The following is an 18,810-nucleotide window of genomic DNA, read 5'->3' on the forward strand; positions in this document are numbered from 1 at the left end:
CTTTTATGTTTCCCATCTCTTCATCAAGTAAAGTCGGATCTCCTACAATGTGCTTATGATTGGCTTAGACCTTGTATGCACCATAACACTATTGAATGCCTCTAACATATTGTTTACCAATGTATCACATTTAGATTGGGTGGTAAACCTTGATCGTGATCAGTATCTACATTGCAACAGGTTATGAAATATTAGTATCAAAGTCTGCCACTATTACAAGTATGAATTGCATCAAACACAACATACAATGAAAAACAAACTTGGGAGGAATTTTGATCAAGTTTTTAAAAGCCTCATTGTTGACCTCTTTTATTTTTCTCATTTCTCAAGTATTGCATCCATATAAGCACAGTATGTCATTCAGGGGCATTTTCCTTTAGCACTCATACATTTGACCCTAATTCTCTTCTTATCAGTTTTAAGATATCTTATATTGCTACCATTTTCTACTGCATACGTTTTTATGGCATCCAAAAAATCTTGCTTGTCAGCAAAATAAGTGCCCAAATCCAACTTGTAATCCACCATTGTTTTAGGCATACAAAATGTTACAAACTTGCCATAACTCTCTTCTTCATCATCTTCTCTATTACTTTCTGCTCCACTAACTAATTGTTTGAATTCCCAATCATCATCGAACAAACCTCTATCATCATCAGTATTTATGCCATCATCAAGATCACGATCGGACATCTGATTCCATGATGGTCCATCATATTGCACATAAACTTCGATATCACCAAAGCAATTTCCAACTCCATGTCCTACCTTGTCTTCTATATCACAGTCAACCATGTCTTCCATACAATCATCATTAACATCAAGATTGCCATCAACATTGGCCTCCTCACCACTATAACTTGAACTACGAACATCGACACCATCTCCTTCATACTCACCCACATCAAACTCTGTTTCAATTTCACCTTGAACAATATCATCACCCTCACATCTTTCTTCTGAAACAGGAACACTTTCTTCATAGTCACCCTCCTCACCATGACCATGAACTTCACCTCTTTCAACTTGCACGTCATTCACCTCACCTATTATTTCAGTCTGTTGTTCATACTCACCATCACCTTGCTATTGACACTGACCATCACCTTCCTCTTCACAGTCACCATCACCTTGCTCTTGACAGTCATCATCACCTATACCTACAGTCTCCCCACTATCATGCATCACAGGTTCAACTTCTACTTCATCTCTATTATGAGGAACATTTTCTAACAAGTGTATGACCTCAGGTTTAGAGGCTGTGTGAACAACAAATAGATGAAACTCACTATTTAGCCTAGCTAAGTTAATCATGTGCATGACTCCTCTATCATCACACAAAGGCTCTAACTTATTATCTAACACAGAACCCCCCCCCCCCACAGAATACCACAAGTCCTTAAACTCATCATATCCAAGTCCTTTTACTAGACTAACTACAAGGAAGTAGCTCCACATGTCTGGGTCAAAAGACAAAGTTGTACTTTCCCCCTCATACTTAAGTGGCCCATCATTTGAGAATTTCCCTCCATGGTGGAAAACAACTTGAAAATGATCCTCCATGTACGATAGTATAACAATTATCCTATAAAATAATAACAGGGCCAATGACAACAAAAATTATACAAAATTAAAACTACAACAACGAAACATGGGGGCCAACGACAACAAAAGTTAAACAAAATTAAAAACACAAGAAACAAACATGGGGGACCACATTGCAACAACAATTTAAAGCACAACCTCAAAAACAAACTCCCACAACACTTTAAACATGGGGGACCACATTACAATTAACAAGGGAATGAGCATGCAACATTGTCGAAAAACCATAGAAGGACAAAATATACAAACAATTAAACCAAAAACAGATTTACTAACCTCAACACGTGATTCACCTCCAACAAACTTCGCGAAAGCCTTCCACGTGATTCACCGCCAACAACTAGCCGATTCCACCGAAAAACCATCGATAGATGACGCCAATTTCCTATAACGAAACTTTATCTAAACCTAATTTCTCACTAAAACCCAATGTTCCTCAATTGTGAACCACAACAACGAACCCACGAATCCTATTTTCCCCAATTTTTCCTAATTTTGCACGCACTCAATATCTGACCCTAAAATACCAAACTTAACCTTAATACCTTTTAATTTCATTTCTAAAAACGTTCCGTTTTTATTAAATTTACCATATTTTAATCTTTTTTAAATTTAAAATCAAATAAATCCACATAATGACCTCTTACTATGCCACGTGGTTATTAAACGGCAAGGTCAAAATTGACTCAATATTACATAAAAGGACCCAATTGAGCTATTTGAAAATACGAGGACCTAATTGACACGAATCTACACAAATAGGGATCTTCGAAATGATTAAACCTTCCATATTTTATGTAATTATTTTGTTTTTGAAAGTTTTTGTTATTTATGATTTAGTAGTTAATTTGTTGTTAAATTTTTTTATTTGTTATGAAGTTTTTGAACGTTTTTGAGACCTTGAAGAAAACAGCACACTGAGACACAAAGTGGAAGAATTGCACTGAGGGAGGGAGGGAGAAACACATACAAAGACAAAGAGAGAGGGACTTGAAGGAGGAGACAAGAGGGAGAAACAAAGCTCTTTTGATTTTGAGGGAGGCGCATAGATTGTGGGTTTTGGGGGGTGTAGGGTTGCTTTTAATTTTTGAAAAAGAATGTCAACAGCCAATTCTTCTATTTTTTCATATTTTTGTACAGGCATGCAAACCGTCAAAAGGGTAATCTAGGAAAGTTGGAGATGCAGAGATAATACCTAGAGGCGTAGGAAGAACATCTCTGAAATATTTACGCAATTGAATACTTGAAATTGGGAGAGTTAAACACTCTCATATGAAAAAAAATACTGAGTAAAAATAATTAAATATGAAAAAAAAAATACTGTGTAAAAATAATCAAATGTAAAATTAAAAAAATAGTTGATTTACTGAAATTGATAATAAACATTTTGAACATAACTACATAAAAAAATGTGTAATCAAGTAATAAAAAAAATATCTGAGAGATATAAGTGGATTTTGAAGATAGAACAAGCCAAATAATTAGAAGAGAGGAAAAAAATGTCTAACAAAAAACAGAAAAGAATTATATATATATATATATATATAATATATATATATATATATATATATATATATATATATATATATAAGTATTTTAGGTTATCCAATAAACTATAAAGATTTTAATAATTTAAATAGATACCGAAGACACGACAAAGACAAGGATAGATATTGAGACTGAGTATGGAGACGAGGTCAGGATAAATATCTATGTAACCATCCCCGTCCTCGTACCTTTTTAAAAGAATTAGATATGATTCCTACATATATCCGTATCCAGTCAATATGAGATTTCCCTTTAAAACTAAGATAAGTTCGGAAAATACTTAAATAGACGGATCTATTTGTCTTTCCTTGTGCATCAATGAATGTAGACTACTGCATATGAAACACAAATACTACTAAATGAACTTCATTTTTCATTTATTTTGTATGCACGATACGTATATACCATGTCAACCACTCATTGTTTTGCATTCACAGAGAAGGTTGTATAAAGTATGCCAATCACATATATATTCAAATGCTTGATAAAATCACCCATTAAAGAATAATCTTGTTCCAAGGAGAACTTCGCATGCTTATCAAGTGTAAGCATAAACAATTTAAGGCAATGACTTTACTTTCTACAACGTAGGAGGGATCCATATATAACTGGGTGTTTGAACATAACCAGCTTTTTCCAGCAATAGTTTATCTGCTTCTGCAGGACCTCTTGTTCCAGGTTTGTAAGGGATTGACTTGAACTCCCCTTTATCTATCCGGTGCAAAAGAGGGGTGAAGATCTCCCATGATGCCTGATAAGAAACAAAATACAGTCACTGAATAAAACTAATGTTGAAATGGGTGGGTCTATGAAGCCTGCACTGTATTACCTTCAACTCATCTCTGCGAACAAAATGTTGCTGATCACCTCTAATTCTGTAAAAAAAATTCTGTTTGTCATTGATATTCACAAAAGCTATTTCCTTCAAATAAACGGTTAAATATAAAGTTGACCTAGTAGGAAAAGTTGAAAAGGAATGTAGGAGAGGTTGTGGGTTTAACTTCTCCCACTAACATTTGCGAGATATAAGTTGGTTGGAAGGGTTTTGAAAAGAGGGTGAGAGAGGTTGTAGGTTCAACTCCTCCATTTTCAAAAGCTAACAACTAATATTTGCCGATAAAAAAATATGTAGTCCAAATTAAAGTATACTTTTTTAACACCTTGAGATGTCTGTTCTCAGGAGACAAGCCATTAAACAATTAAACATGAAGTTGTAAGAGCAACGTACGTGTCAAGAATTAGACGTTCATAAGCCTCTGGAATGGTTACTCCTTGATAACGTTGCCTATATGACAAATCTAGTTCACTTTGAACTGTTTCTATATCCAGTCCAGGTTTCTTGACCTGCACAAAATCAGATAATAGTCCATTCTTAGACATATCATTGAATTATTTTAGTAGGTGCATTGAACTGGTTGAGCAGCAACAGTGGTAACAAAAAGCAAGACAACTGAATTGTAACAACACAGATCAAAGTGGATGATATATTCTGATAACATATCAGAGATGAATTGAAGATAACTCACTCAATAAAGCTAGCTCAAGAGAGGAGAAATGCCCCACTCTTGTGGAGAGTTCTGGCCATTATTCTAAACATCTTGCGGTGTCTTAGCGCACATCCTTCATGTCTAGGACTAGACATGTAGCATGTGATCCTTGTAGGACTGGATACACTTAGATAACACGTAGAATTTATGATAGGAGATTTAGAGGAAGATATAGCAGAATATTGTATAGAGAGAATTTAGAAACTGGAAATATTCTGTTATTCACTGAAAATGTGAGAAATATGTTCTACATATATCCACATATATAAACTCTTAATAGACTTAGTTGAGACTATGTCTCAGGCTACTACTAATTAAAAACAAATTCCTAGAAACTAATACTCGTAAGTACTAAATGCATTTTATCATGTGATATGCGATACGAACATACCATTTCCTAAGTACATTATTTCCAACAGAATTTAACATATAGATTTCTTTCATGAACTCAAGATAACAAGTAAAAGAGATAAGATGTTGCTAAAGCTGACAACAAATTAACTAGAAAAGTTGCCATTTGCATTTCAGGATAATTGGTTCCAAACTGTCATGATATCTTTACATTTTTCAATACATAAACACTAAATATCTAAATTTGAACACTTAAAAATACTTTCCTCAATGACACATATGAAACTTCCAGAGGTAATTAAGCCAAAACAAATGGCAGAACAGTTCTTGTTAAGTGTTATCAGCATGATAGACATACTATTAGCTTCATGTACATAGCTTCTGAGGGTTGCAGGCGTATGACAAACTCATTTCTCTCCTGCTTTTGACCTAAAACAAGAATAAATTTACAATAAGGTCTAAGCATAGTTTGAAATTTAGATCAATAGGTACTTCAGTACTCACCAAGGTATGGAAAAACACACTCTAGCTAATATTTATTTTATTTTTCAATGCATTTATACTTTGCCAATAAAGAACAAGTTCCTCCTGCATGTTGCCTTTGTTGGAATTATGGATCATACATATGAACCCCTAATAAAAACATCACTTTTGGCAGCGGTAAGATAATTTTATGCACATACACTAATATTTGTATTTGAAACCGAAGTGAATAAAGTCTAACTAGATAATCCTATCACAAAAATTCCATGTCTTTTAAATAATGGGTTGTATACCATATCTGAGTGCACATGATGGATGACAAATAGATATATTCAATGCCATGGTCATGATTGATGTATTTACTATATATAATTAAAGATGCATGACTTGAAGATAGTTCACCCAAATATTGAAAATTTGGTGCCATACACTTGAAAATGTCACCAGGAACATCCTTGAATTGAACTCTTATATCTGCCTTTCTTGAACTTAGGGCCTTCCCAGCCTTTAGTATGAATGGAACACCTAACATCAGAAAGGAGCTAGGTGTGAAAATGTCTCAATTGCAGTTCAGTTGATCAAAGTCACAGAAATATATAGCATAAAAAATACAAAAATAATGCACTCAAACATACACATAAAAAGATGGACTGAATAATTATATTCCAAAAATTCAGCATGAATAAAGCAAAGAAATGTCAGAAATATCTCCCTATAGCATCCCTGAACCTAAAGTTCAGATTTGTCTTTCAGGAACAAGATAGATTGGTTTTTCACATACCATCCCATCTCTCATTGTTTACTCTCAGAATAACAGTTGCAAAAGTAGGAGTATTCGAATGGTCAGGTACGGTGGAATCATCTCTATAGCCTTCATATTGTCCTAGAACAACCTCATCATCTTTAATAGGCAGTACTGATTCAAGAACCTGCAATTTTTTATATCAATCAGAAAGTGGTATAGACTAAAGTTGGAACACAGTCAAAATTCTGGGTAATCATAAAGAAGGATTGTGTCTAGTTTCAATTCATTAGTGATAACAATGGGAACAAAACATTATGGACAAAACATGAGAACAAACCAAGAGAGCAAGAAAATAATGATGGGAATGGGAATGTGGGCTTAGACGTTGGCAGTAAGCCCAAGGTTTGAAGGGTTAATAAAAGGAGAAAACAAATAGGTGTGAGAGAAATGCTGAAATGACAAAAGATGTTACAGAATCAGTTAATGAGTGAGGGAGGTAATTAGAATAAAGGGGAGAAAAATAGGAGAGAAAGAAGTCGGAATTTTGAGAATTTTGTTATGGATAGGGAATGTCGTTTTCTTTGAAGGAGCTTGCTCTGTGGCAGCATGATTTTCACCCTACTATACTTGTTATTTCTTTTTGAGTAATTATACTAATATTATCTCCCCGTCCTGTTATTCTCCTATTTCTTGTATCTGATCTCTAACATTTGGTCCGACTTGCTAGATATGAGCGGATAGTCCAGTGGTCGAAAGAGGTTGTTAAAATGGTTGCAAAGTTCATCGCACTGACAGAAGTTGTTGACTTCAAAACGCTTTGCAGGTTTAGGCCACGAGAGAAAACGTTTCAGGACAGAAACTCAAGGCTGATTCCAACCATGCGAAACTCATGGAGTTATTGTCAAGAAATAGTGGAGTTGCTGGCTTGGCCATGAGAGGTTACATTTGACCCAAACAACGACCCGTTTGATGAGTTCTGACAATCTGTCAAGAAGGTGGAGTTGCTGCTGATGTTTAACTTTGACTAGTTTGTCTCTAATTCCCACTACATCCATCTTTTTTTCTCACTAAGAATATGAATGGTCATCACCTTCTCTTGTAGTTTTGGATCTTCCATTGAGACAAACCAGCCACTTAACTAAAAGGAAATAATAAAAATTATAAAGAAAATCCAAAACTTAAATTGATTCCTCATCATTTTAGAGGGGTTAGGGAGAATATAGGGAAGTCGGGATTTTATTGAATTCTGATATAGGCAGGGAATGTTCTTTTCCTTAAAGGAGCTTGCTATGTGGTAGTAGGATCTTTAGCCTACTGTATTTCTTTTTCCCTTTTTTGATTAATAATATTGATATGATTTCCCTTGTCTTATTATTTTCCTATTTCTTGTTTCTGATATATAACATAGAAGAAAAACTATTTCCATAAAAAATTAGATGAAAGAGACAAACCTTCACTTTCTCATCCCGAATGTGTTCGGCCTTGAGAGAAACTGGTTTTTCCATAGCAACCAAGCAAAAAACCTGAGTTTATAGAAAAACAATGAATGTTGAAAAAAAATGTAGACACTGAAAAATTGTGAAGTTTGTTCAAGCCTATTAAGAACGTAGTTGGTCTTGCAATCACTGATTACAGGAAGATTCAGGCCCTTTCATAAGAATTGCTAAGGCCTGTTTGAAATTCAATTTAATGCTTAAAATGAAAAAAAAAAATCAGAAATTAAATGATTTAATGTTGTTTGTTTAAAGCTTACTAAAAACAAATCAGTGATAAATATTATCCCTAATACACCTTCATCTCTAAAAATGAATTTTCACCTAAATATTACAAAATGCAATGCATAAATAATCAGCACAAAATATCAGTACTTTCCACAACAACGTTATTTTGTTTTATAGAACATAACTCTAGTAAGATTAGAAGTTTAGGGGGAAGTGAATTTAAACAATATTGTGGCTTTTGATAATATTGTTTAATCAACCATGGTAAATAGTAATGTAAAAGAATATATCTTTCTCAGCCTAAAATAAAGGCCGTACCTGCAGCAGATGATTTTGAATTATATCTCGAATAATTCTGCCAAATAAAAAGTACGTTAGTGATTTTGGTTTTTTCTAATCTCAATGATATAAAACAATAGAAAATAAAGCTTAAGCATTGACGGATGGTACTTAAAAAGCCAGAAAAGTTTCACCATCAACATCGTTAACAAAGTAAAATCAGTACATAATTCTCAATATTACTCATTTGACAACCTATTATGGCTTTGACTTGTCACTAGGCAGCTTAGTTTAAAAAATAAATGACTTACTACACATACCCATATTGGTCAAAATATCCACCTCGGCCTTCAGTTCCAAAATCTTCTCTGAAAACGATCTACCACAAAAAAACAGCGTAAAACTCAATTTGAATGTGGCATGTAAATGTTTGGTCATGAAGTAGATGAACTAGGTAATAACAGACAGAATTTAGCAGTAATAACAGACAGAATTTAGCAGGGCCACAAAAAAAGATTTAACAGTTACGATGAGGCAAATTGAGAAATACGAATTGTCAAGGCAACTAATAAGGCCTTGTTTGATTTCAATGGTAACTCCCTCACCTGCACATTAGCAATGTTGTCACGGTTCCATTGCGGCATGAATAACCGGTTTGCAAAACGAAGTACTAACTAGAAAATAGAAGTCAAATGAAAAGGGTTTAGGCCGAGTTTATGAAGCAAATAAAAAGAGAGCCATTAAGTAGTCATTTGCTACCATATTCTGCACTAGTTCCTTCCCTAAGTAGTGATCAATACGATAAATCTGCGGTTCTTCAAACAACTCTCCAATCTGGGTACTGAGTTGCTCTGCAGATTCTAGATCCTTACCAAAAGGCTTCTCAACAATAATACGAGTCCACCCACCAAGATCAGCTACAACATGAAAATAGATGAAATCATCAATAAAAACAATGTTGGAAATGAAGATGCAACTTAGGCCAGGTAGGGAAATTAGACGCATTTACTTGGGATGATGGTGTTAGGCAGGAGCTAGCACAACAAGTTAATAATCACACAGGATTGCAGGTTTATTATAGGAGGAGTCTTAAAAAGAAAAGTAAGAATACAAGGTAACTTTTACGGCTAAGAGTTAGTTAGCAGAAAGAAGTCCTTTAATAGGAAGCTTAGAAGGAAAAGGGGGACAGTTTTGAGAATCGAGAGACCTGTAACTACAATAATCCAGTGGAAAGGTGTTAGGATCCAAGAATTGAAAAGAGAAAGGAAAAAAATATTTTTTTTAATAGAATAAAAGAACAAGAAATAGAAGAACACACTCTCCTCCAAGGGTTTTCACTTCACAAAGAGCAAATACCCAATCTACAAAATTAATATCCTTTTCCTTTCTCTCCTTCCTCTATTATATCTAACTAACACTTCAAGTAACTAACTCATTAATATTCTAAATATCATATTAGAATTCTAGGTATGAGAGAAACCAGAGAAGATTAACAGGAAGTGAATGGAATTATTATTGCACTGAATGAGAAAGAAGACACAAGTTGAACATATATAGACTCAAGAAGCGGTTACAACAGTATCACACTAATTATAACAGAAAAACAGATAACTAATTAACATCCAGTTCAATAACTGAATGTTCACGTTTAAATCTCTTATAAGCCCCTAAAACTCTAGGGGAAGGATTTTTACATACAAAATCCTGCACATTGAGTTTGCTTCTAAGAAGTTCATAATGGTTAAAAGAAAGAGGCTTGTTAAGAATATCACCCACTAATCCAAGTTAGGAAAATGATAAAATTCAAGTTGTTTGGATAACACTTGATCACAAACCCAAATCTGCTTCATTCTCGAGTGAAATACACGGTTTTGTGCTATAGCAACAACATTTTTATTGTCACAGAGCATGACAAGAGAGAAGGAAGAAATATATAATTCTTTCACAAGAGCTTGAGTTCAGATAATTTCTTTTGAAGATTGAGCTAAGCTGCGATATTCAGCTTCAGTGCTTGATCTAGCAGTGACACATTGCTTGTGGGATCACCAACAAAAGAGATTGGGTACCCCAAATATTGCAGATCATAACTGAACTTTCTATCATCAATATCAGAAGTCCAGTTAGCATCACACAAGGCTATGATAGAAAAAGGATGAGTTGCAAAGGCTGGTTGCATGCCAAGACTGTAAGAAAGAGTGCCCTTAAGGTATCTAAGGATTCCTTTAACAGTTGTCCAATGAGTACCCTAAGTATTTAACATGAATTGACAGACTTTGTTGACATCATAACTATTTCCAGGTCTTTCAAGAGTAGCATGTTGCTAAGCTCCAACGACTGATCTGTAAAGGCTAGGATCCAAAAATAAATCTGATCTTGTTTTAAATAGTTTGCAAGATGAGGCCATAGGAGATGGTATAGGTTGAGATTCAGTCATCTTTGTTTAATGCAAAAGGTCTTTAATATATTTACTTTCAGTCATCACAATATTCTTGTCAAAAAGGTAGTTGATTCAATACCTAGAAAGTAGGCAAGTTTACCCAGCTGCCTGAGAGAAAAATTAGAGTTCAAGTTCTGAGTGAGTTGCTGAATAAGAGATACAGAGATACCAGTGAAAATGATATCATGAAGATATACCAATAGGTGAACAATATGAGAGTCATATTGATAGGTATATAGTGAAGGATCACATTTACTAGAACGGAAACCAAGCTTCAAAAGAGTCGTGGTGAGTTTCTTAAACCATTGTCTCGGTGCTTGTTTTAAGCCATAAATGGCTTTATTAAGCTTGCAGACCAAAGATTTATCTGCGGCCTCAAATCCGGGAGGTTGGACTGTATATATAATATTTCTTCTAGAGTGCCATTGAGAAAGGCATCATTAAGATCCAAATAAAACAAAATCCTATCCATTTGATTAAAGCAATAGTAAGAATAATCATGACGGTAATAGGTTTGATAACAGGAGACAAAGTTTCATGAAAATCAAACCCATTGGTGGAATCACTTTGCAACTAATTTGGCTTTATATTTGTTAACAGTTCCATCAACATTTTCTTTTACCTAAAAACTCATTGATGACTAACTGCTTTCCTGCCAGAGGGTAAAGAAACCAGATCCCCGATGTCATTATGAGTTAAAGCATTATACTCCTATTTAATTCGAAGAACATATTCAGCAACTGATATTATGCAGCTCAGACCTTCTTTGCAAAGGCAATGACTGAGCTCTGTTTAGTTGATTCTATCTATCAAACAGACTTCCAAGTTTATTTCAGAATTATTTCCTAGCATAAACACACAAAAATATGACAAAGCCACCAGTAGTTATGCAGTAAATCGGAAATCAAAGCAATGTTTCAGCCTCTGGAAGCAGTTATGTTTTACAGTATAGACCAACAGCAGTGACTTCAATACAGATCAAGTGTCATCAAGAAAAAAATCACAAAGAAAGAACAAAAGAAATCTGCAATTTAGATTTTATTTTTAAGAAAATTGAAGAGCTGAAAGTGACCTCTGAAGTACAGACTGGAGTAGTTGTCCGACTGAGAATTACTTGTAGCATGTCTTGAGCTATGGCATACAAGGTTTGTTACTCTTCCCAAGTTAAGAGTTCATATTAAAGTTTGCAACCAAATGTTACTAGATTCATGTCAAAACAATGGATGCTAAATCTTACATTTGTTCATGCAATAAGTCTTGATCATCTTGCAAACTGATTGGTATACTGTAGGAGGAAGGGCAAGATAGAAAAGCCTTCGGGAAGAACCCTGAGCGCTACTTTTCAAAGATTCATGCTCTGAAATCTCTTTATCCAAATTACAGAAACCATCCTTAGAATCATAAGAGCCGCTTACATATTTGATCTAATGGGAAGAGAAAGGGGAAAAAGAATGAACGTTTGATCAATCAGATGAGTAATTTCAGTGAGTGAATAGCAGAAAATTATAAAATGATTCAAGGCAGTCAACACCAACCAGATGCAAGAACTTTGATACATTCTCCAACTGCTCAGAGGAAGAATCTCTTCCAGGAACAAGATAGCTGCACATCAAACAACAACCAATTTCCTATCATTTATTGCACCGAGAATCTGCTTAAATAAGGGATGAAAATGACAAATATCAAGTATAACAAGAATGAAAGAAGCAGAAAGCAAACATGTAAGACAACAATCATGGAACAAACTTCAAATTCATATTTAGTTCGGTTTAATTTTGAGAAATAGTCACTTACTTTTGCTATATTAGGGATCTTTTGAGAAATAAGTAATTTTTTTTACCAAAATTAAGTTTTACTAAACATGCTATAAAATTTTAATGTTATGGAAACACGGATCCATGAAATAGGCTCTGTTATTTCACAGGATACTGATGCATTTGAAATAATGTTATACTTACATAAAAGAAATAATAGTAGAAAGAAATTGATTTCCACGATTTTTTTAATTTATTTTATATATATTAGGAAAGATATAGATTATGCAACTTAAAAGAAAAAGAAAAAAAACTCACCCACGTAAGCGGTTTTTCAATTCGTCATCAGTGATTTTTGTCCTAGCATAGCCAAAAATACAAACCTCATTTTGTGGTAGGAATCCCTGCAAAATGCCACCAAAATTTAGAAAAATTGTTAAGCATACATCAGTTAGAAAATCCTCCTTGTACAAGATGAGTTAGTAATAGATATTTGCTTAGGTTATCATGTAGAATATAGTTTTTTCGGTATCCCACAACTATTTTCCTTTAGACGTAATCTGTTTCCCGCAATCGGGTATTAAATCTGGGACACCTCTGCCAGCAGATATTCAAACCTTGGTTTCCCATCTTGTGTGAACTAGTCCCTTCTATTAGATCCAACCCCATTGATCATAGAGGGCTTGCTACACAGATCAAATAATGCCAATGTGTTTTGTCATAAACCAATTTTCTATACAGGCTATTTAGATTTTATATCAAAATCCTATTAAATGGTTTTAACTAGAGTTTACATACCCAGTCTCAACTTCCAAGTCCATACAAAAGAGGTGATAGGCCGTTCACATCCAATTAAAATTTTATCAAATCTTAATTTTAGGTAGAATATATGAATAAGAAGAAAAGTTTTAAAAAATTGCTAGATTAAAACTATAACATTCTAATACACATTCCATTAAGGGTCTTTCAGTGGTTCACTAATACTTCAATGATGATCTATATCAAATCCTTTTGTTTTAATAACAAGCACTAAATACCATGGGGGAAGCCTTTCTGTATTAAAGACTTTTGAAATGATGGTCCAAATATTAAAGATGCCCAGAGATAGATGTTATACCGATCTACTCTTTCCCAATCCCTGCATCATGTTATTCAAGTTCATTGGTAAAGGTGGGATAATGTAATGTGTGATGTGACAAGATGTGTGTTGTGTAGTGTTTATCAGTGTAGGTGCTGATTTTATAGCTACTGGTTGTATTTAATATGTGCAGGGGATTGGATGGTTTAGTGCTGGATCAGGTCTTGTACATGGCAGCTTTAGGAGCAGCTGAGGTTTAATGAGAATCCATCAAATTTTCTATTTGTTTAGCATGTCATTTCATGTACTCAACCTCTCTAATACAAAATTATTTTAGTCTTTCAGAAAACTAGGCATTAAGTAACTGGTCCAGAAAGGTTATTCTTTATTCCTTTATTTAACACACAAACATAGGTTATAAAACCTGCTCATATAGGTGGAAAAGTGCTGGAAACGTCTTTTTCTTTGCAAGATCACCAGAAGCACCAAGTATAACAATGGAGAGTGACCCTGTCTCATGCGCATTTTCTGAATCCCTTGAGGAAGGGGATTCAAATTTTGAACTTTGCCTTCTTTCAACATGCCATTCACTTGACTTCATCCTCTATCAGCAGTACCAAACAAATATAACCTTCTGTCTGACATCAAACAAACAAGTTGCAATTAACCAAATATCCTTCAAAGATGCTAATCACAGAAAGCATATAGGAAAACAGTTCATAAATTTAAAGCTTCAATTCCTACTAGACCAGCTCCTTTAACATAAACACCTAACTTTCAAAGGTAAACTAAGTTTGGTTTGGTGTCCGATACAGTCAAAAGTGGATCCAAAATTCCAAATACCAAACCAAACACATAGTCACTCATGAAAAAGATCATCCATTCATACAAAGTGATATGTGTAACAACAAATCATGATCATGATGGAATATCATAGTTAATTTTTTCATCCGATGTCAAATATTGCTTACTTTATCCTTTTAGAAACGAAATTTATTCTCACAATCAAACAATTCAAAACACAGTACCGCGAGCAGTATCTGATCGAGTAGGTAATTTCCCAAACCAGAACAAAAAATACCATTCCAAACACTGATATTGGTAAAAAAGATAATTAAGATTCAATCACAATGACAAACAAAAAGGAAAAGAAACCAAATACCGAATAGAAACATGAAGCTTGTAAAATTTAAATCACGCTACTCATAAATAATGCTTAGCAGTCAAGAAATATACAGCAAGTAATGAAAATTACGTAGCTCACACAGAAGTAGCAGTATTGATTGATTTTTTAAGGATTGAAAGTGCAATAGTAGCGACTTTATCGTTCAACGAATTTCCCTGGGTGAATCAATCGTGAACTAGAACAACCATTGTCAACGAACTGTGTTCCTCAAGTGGCAACTGCGATTTCACATTCCCCTTCATCTTCTCCTATTTACTTTCATACCCTTGATGTTATGAATAATTATAAACAAAAATTTACGTTTTGCACTGCCATCCTCATTTTATGTTCTTTATATGTGTATAAATTATAACCAATATACAAATTTCATATTCTTGTATCACTTTTAATTATATTTTAAAATGATTACATTTGTATCTCTGGAGCTATCTTGATACAAAAAAAGAAAAGAGAAATAGAAGAAATAAACTATTTATCCATTCAATATAACTACAAATGTTACTAATTTAATTTTGTCACTTTACATTATAATTATATTTTTTCATACATTAAAATCATAAATTATGAATACTATATATATATATATATATATATATATATATATATTATTTAGATAAATATATAAAATTAAAATTAATATAAGTGCAAAATTTTTAACTCATTAAAATAAAATAGTAAATAAAAAAATTAACACACTTTTTGTCTTTTCACTGTTGAAATAGTTTTATTAAAGGAGATAATATTGACAGTTATTATTATTTTATTTGACTATTGTAAGACTTAAAAAACAAATTTTAGAAATGATAATGGTTTAAAAATAGTTATACTCGATTTATTTAATATTAAAGGATTTTAATATAAATAATTTTATTATGAATGAGATTCATAATTTTAAAGCACGTTATCTCTCTAGAAATTATTTTTCTAGAATTTTTTGACTTTTTTTCTAGGAGTTCTCATCTTCTGTTTGTATGATTGAAGAATTGAAACTGTAAGATTGATTATGACGACAAGTTCTTCAATTTGGAGCGACCAATTTCTTAGATAGAGTAAGTTCATTTTTTTCTCCTCTTTTGGTATGTTTTGTCTTTCTTTACGTTCGAGTCTATTATGGATGCATGTGACATTTGAGTCCTCTATAAGACTCTCTACTTATCAGTGGTCCTAACGTTGTACCTTGATTATGTTTGTCTGGTTCTTAGGAGAAAATATGATTTTATGTTCTTGTGGAGCTGTTTTAGGCTTTTTATAGCGTTTTGGTCTTCTATAAGGTAAGTGAAGTTAAATATCATTGTTCTTAAGTTTTACTATAATTTGATTTATGTGTACATGAATTATAGGTTGTGATTGATTTGGAATGTATGTTTGCATTGATTTCATCATTGAAAATTTTGTTTGAGATATATGATAGATTGTCATTTGATAAGTTGGAAAATTGGTATAGAATTTAGGATATAACAAGTGAAATTCTATGGGGATTGCCTATTGAATGAACTTGGTGTTGATGGTCTGAGATTATGAATTTTTGAATCTAGTTAGTTAAATGTGTTGTTGAATTTTGGTCACTTGGTATGTTGAATTTTTCTTTGAACTTTGGTTGAAATTGGTTTGATCTGATGGACTGAGTCATTAGCCAAATTAAGAAAAATAGTATTCAATATGATGAATAAACATGTTTTGAATCAATCACAGTGTCAAGAATACCAATTTAGTCATTTGAATAGGTCTTGAGTGCAATTTGATCTTATTACTTTGATTTTAAGTGATAAGCAAATCATAATCGCTGATTATAGGCTTGTACAATAGTTATTTTGTGAAATTTAGTTGTTTGATAAATTTTGACTTGTTGAGTTGAGTTAGGGGCTTTGAATCATTTTTAATGATTAATTGTTGAAATTTTAGTATAGTGTGTGATTAAGATTACATCTAAGGTGAATCGAGTCATTGATTCATGTTTAATATGATGATTGGTTGTTTTAGGCATATGTGATTAGTGTTAGTCTGTTTTGCAAGGTTGGAATGACATAAATATGCAAAATTTTATTTTACATAATTATGCAGACTCGCTGGACGAGTATACTCATTGGGCAAAGTCAAAGTTAGAAAGCTACTGACTTGGTGGTCGTTAGGCGAGCAAAATCTCACTGCAAGACCAAAATCAAAGAGCTCACTAACTTAATGGTCGTTGGGCGAGAATATACGTTGTGAAACTTTTGGGAGAATTTAAGTTTGTAAGTTCTAGTGGGTTTTCTCACTAAGTGAGTAGATTTGGTCATTAAGCGAGTGTGCTGTGAAGCACTTTTAGCTGAGCGAGTATATTTGGTGCTTGAGCGAGAGTGCATTAGTTGAGCAAGCATATCTGGTGGTTGAACGAGTGTATTGTCAAATACTACTAGCTAAGCAAATAAATCTGGTGGCTGAGCAAAAATATCAGAATTTTAAGTAAGTTAACCTATACCTCTTATGATGCGCTTAATATATATGATTATGTGAATGATGAAACCATGCTTGGTAACATGATTGCGAACCTATATGGTGTTTATTCAAGTATAAGATTGTGATGAATGTAAGTATGTTTGGCATTTATTTCATACATGATATGGGTGGTTATGATGAGTGTTATCAGTTATGTGCATGAAATATGTGGTGGATGTAAGTCCATGAATCTAGTGGATAGATTCTATGATGGTGTTCAGTAGTGTAATGAATTGATGTAGGATGCACTGAAATGGGGGATGATCCTAACACTCTTAATAACCATCTAGTCTCAAGTAGTCAAGATGTGGTATGTCTTAAAGAGTAGCAGAAGGTCCTTAGTCTAGTGGTTGTTTCTTGGCCATATATGTTTGACAGATCAACCTCGATGTGTGGTAGTTTGATGGGGGCGAGTTGTTTCATCACAAGGGTGGAGGTTTCCTAAGAGTTTGACATCAATACATGTATCTGGATAGTCAAGTCTATAAACGATAATTTGTCTTAGGATTGATTGATTTATCTATGTTATATGCTTACTTTTATAAAAAGTGATATATGATTGTTTTTGGTATATTAGCTTACCCTTTCCTTTTTATTTGTCTCTTTATGTATTCCTTTTTGTTTTCAATGATCACCTTAATGGTGTGAGTACATGAAGATATTATAATTGATCTAGTGCAGGACATGATATGATCATAAAAGGGTCAAAAGAAAACATAAAGAAATAAAAAGAGTAAAAAAGGTTTTATGGCTTGTATTTTGGCGTTTAGTAGCATAAGTTTTCATAGGCATGTATGTTTTCTTTCTTGTTTCTTTTTATTAGTTTGGTTGTAGAGAAGTTTGTATATTTTTCTTTTCTTTAAGGTTTAAGTAATGTGAAACTTCACATAGTTTGGACTTAAAATAAAAAAGAATAAATAAGTCCCTTCTCCTTTAAGTTGCTTGTAATGCAAGTTACTCATGTATAATTTTAGTTTAAATTTTTGGACTAGTTAGGTAGCTTATATACCCTTATGAGGTTGTAGAATTAAGAGATGTGGGACTTAAAACAACCTTGAGAGCTGTTGCCCAGACTTGTAGGCCTCCAAGTCCCACATCCTTTACTTTTCTCCACCTACTTCATCTCCTAGTGCTATATAAACAACCTAAGGTCTCCTTTGTACATGCACCTTCAAATTTTAATATAAAGAGTGTTTTGCATTCAATTACATTACTTCTTTATGATATAATTCTATCTCTTAGTCTAAATTTAGGTCTTATCTTATGAAGAACAAGTGTTGATCTCCTTGGCATTTATCTTGGATTCTTTCAAGTGGCATGCCTTTCTCATATGTTTCCTTTCTTTTCTCTCACATTTTTAGTCTTTTAGTTCCATTTCTTAATTGTTCTTGTTTAGTTCTTATTTTTATTTTTATCTAGGCATATTGATCCATATCATGTGATATTTAGAGCCTTAGTTTTGATCAATTTAAGAATGCATGTTAGATAGAAAAAACAATTTTCATATTTCCGCTAGTGCCCAACGCTCTTGGTTTATTTTTGGTTAATGTGTTTTGATTATAATATAGTCCTTCCAATATAGATGTGATTCATTCTGATAA

The 18,810-nt window shown here is 33.3% G+C and overlaps 1 protein-coding gene and 1 pseudogene across 2 annotated transcripts; both read right to left on the reverse strand.

The window, feature by feature from the left end:
* Window positions 1–360: 360 nt before the first annotated feature.
* LOC148200249 (uncharacterized) lies at window positions 361–1,563 on the reverse strand (annotated as a pseudogene).
* Window positions 1,564–3,503: 1,940 nt separating this feature from the next.
* Window positions 3,504–15,006, reverse strand: LOC124847787 (glucose-6-phosphate 1-dehydrogenase, cytoplasmic isoform-like). Of its 2 annotated transcripts, none has more exons than XM_088112306.1 (16): window positions 14,804–15,006; window positions 13,973–14,186; window positions 12,789–12,874; window positions 12,252–12,318; window positions 11,954–12,140; window positions 9,039–9,196; window positions 8,885–8,953; window positions 8,600–8,658; window positions 8,319–8,355; window positions 7,731–7,802; window positions 6,316–6,463; window positions 5,937–6,059; window positions 5,410–5,480; window positions 4,382–4,497; window positions 3,983–4,028; window positions 3,504–3,904 (listed from the first exon to the last, which is right to left on the reverse strand). In XM_088112306.1, exons 2-16 carry the CDS (start codon window positions 14,147–14,149, stop codon window positions 3,734–3,736), a joined length of 1,587 nt encoding a protein of 528 aa, XP_087968432.1. In that variant the 5' UTR covers window positions 14,150–14,186; window positions 14,804–15,006; the 3' UTR covers window positions 3,504–3,733. The 2 variants fall into 2 exon arrangements, with proteins under 2 accessions (XP_087968432.1, XP_047181311.1); XM_047325355.2 differs by having other exon boundaries at window positions 5,964–6,059; window positions 14,804–15,004.
* Between the last annotated feature and the right edge of the window lie 3,804 nt (window positions 15,007–18,810).

Source organism: Vigna umbellata, chromosome 4 (genome assembly GCF_029865625.1).
Source record: "Vigna umbellata cultivar VRB3 chromosome 4, Vumbellata_1.0, whole genome shotgun sequence".
In the NCBI taxonomy this organism is placed as follows: domain Eukaryota; kingdom Viridiplantae; phylum Streptophyta; class Magnoliopsida; order Fabales; family Fabaceae; genus Vigna; species Vigna umbellata.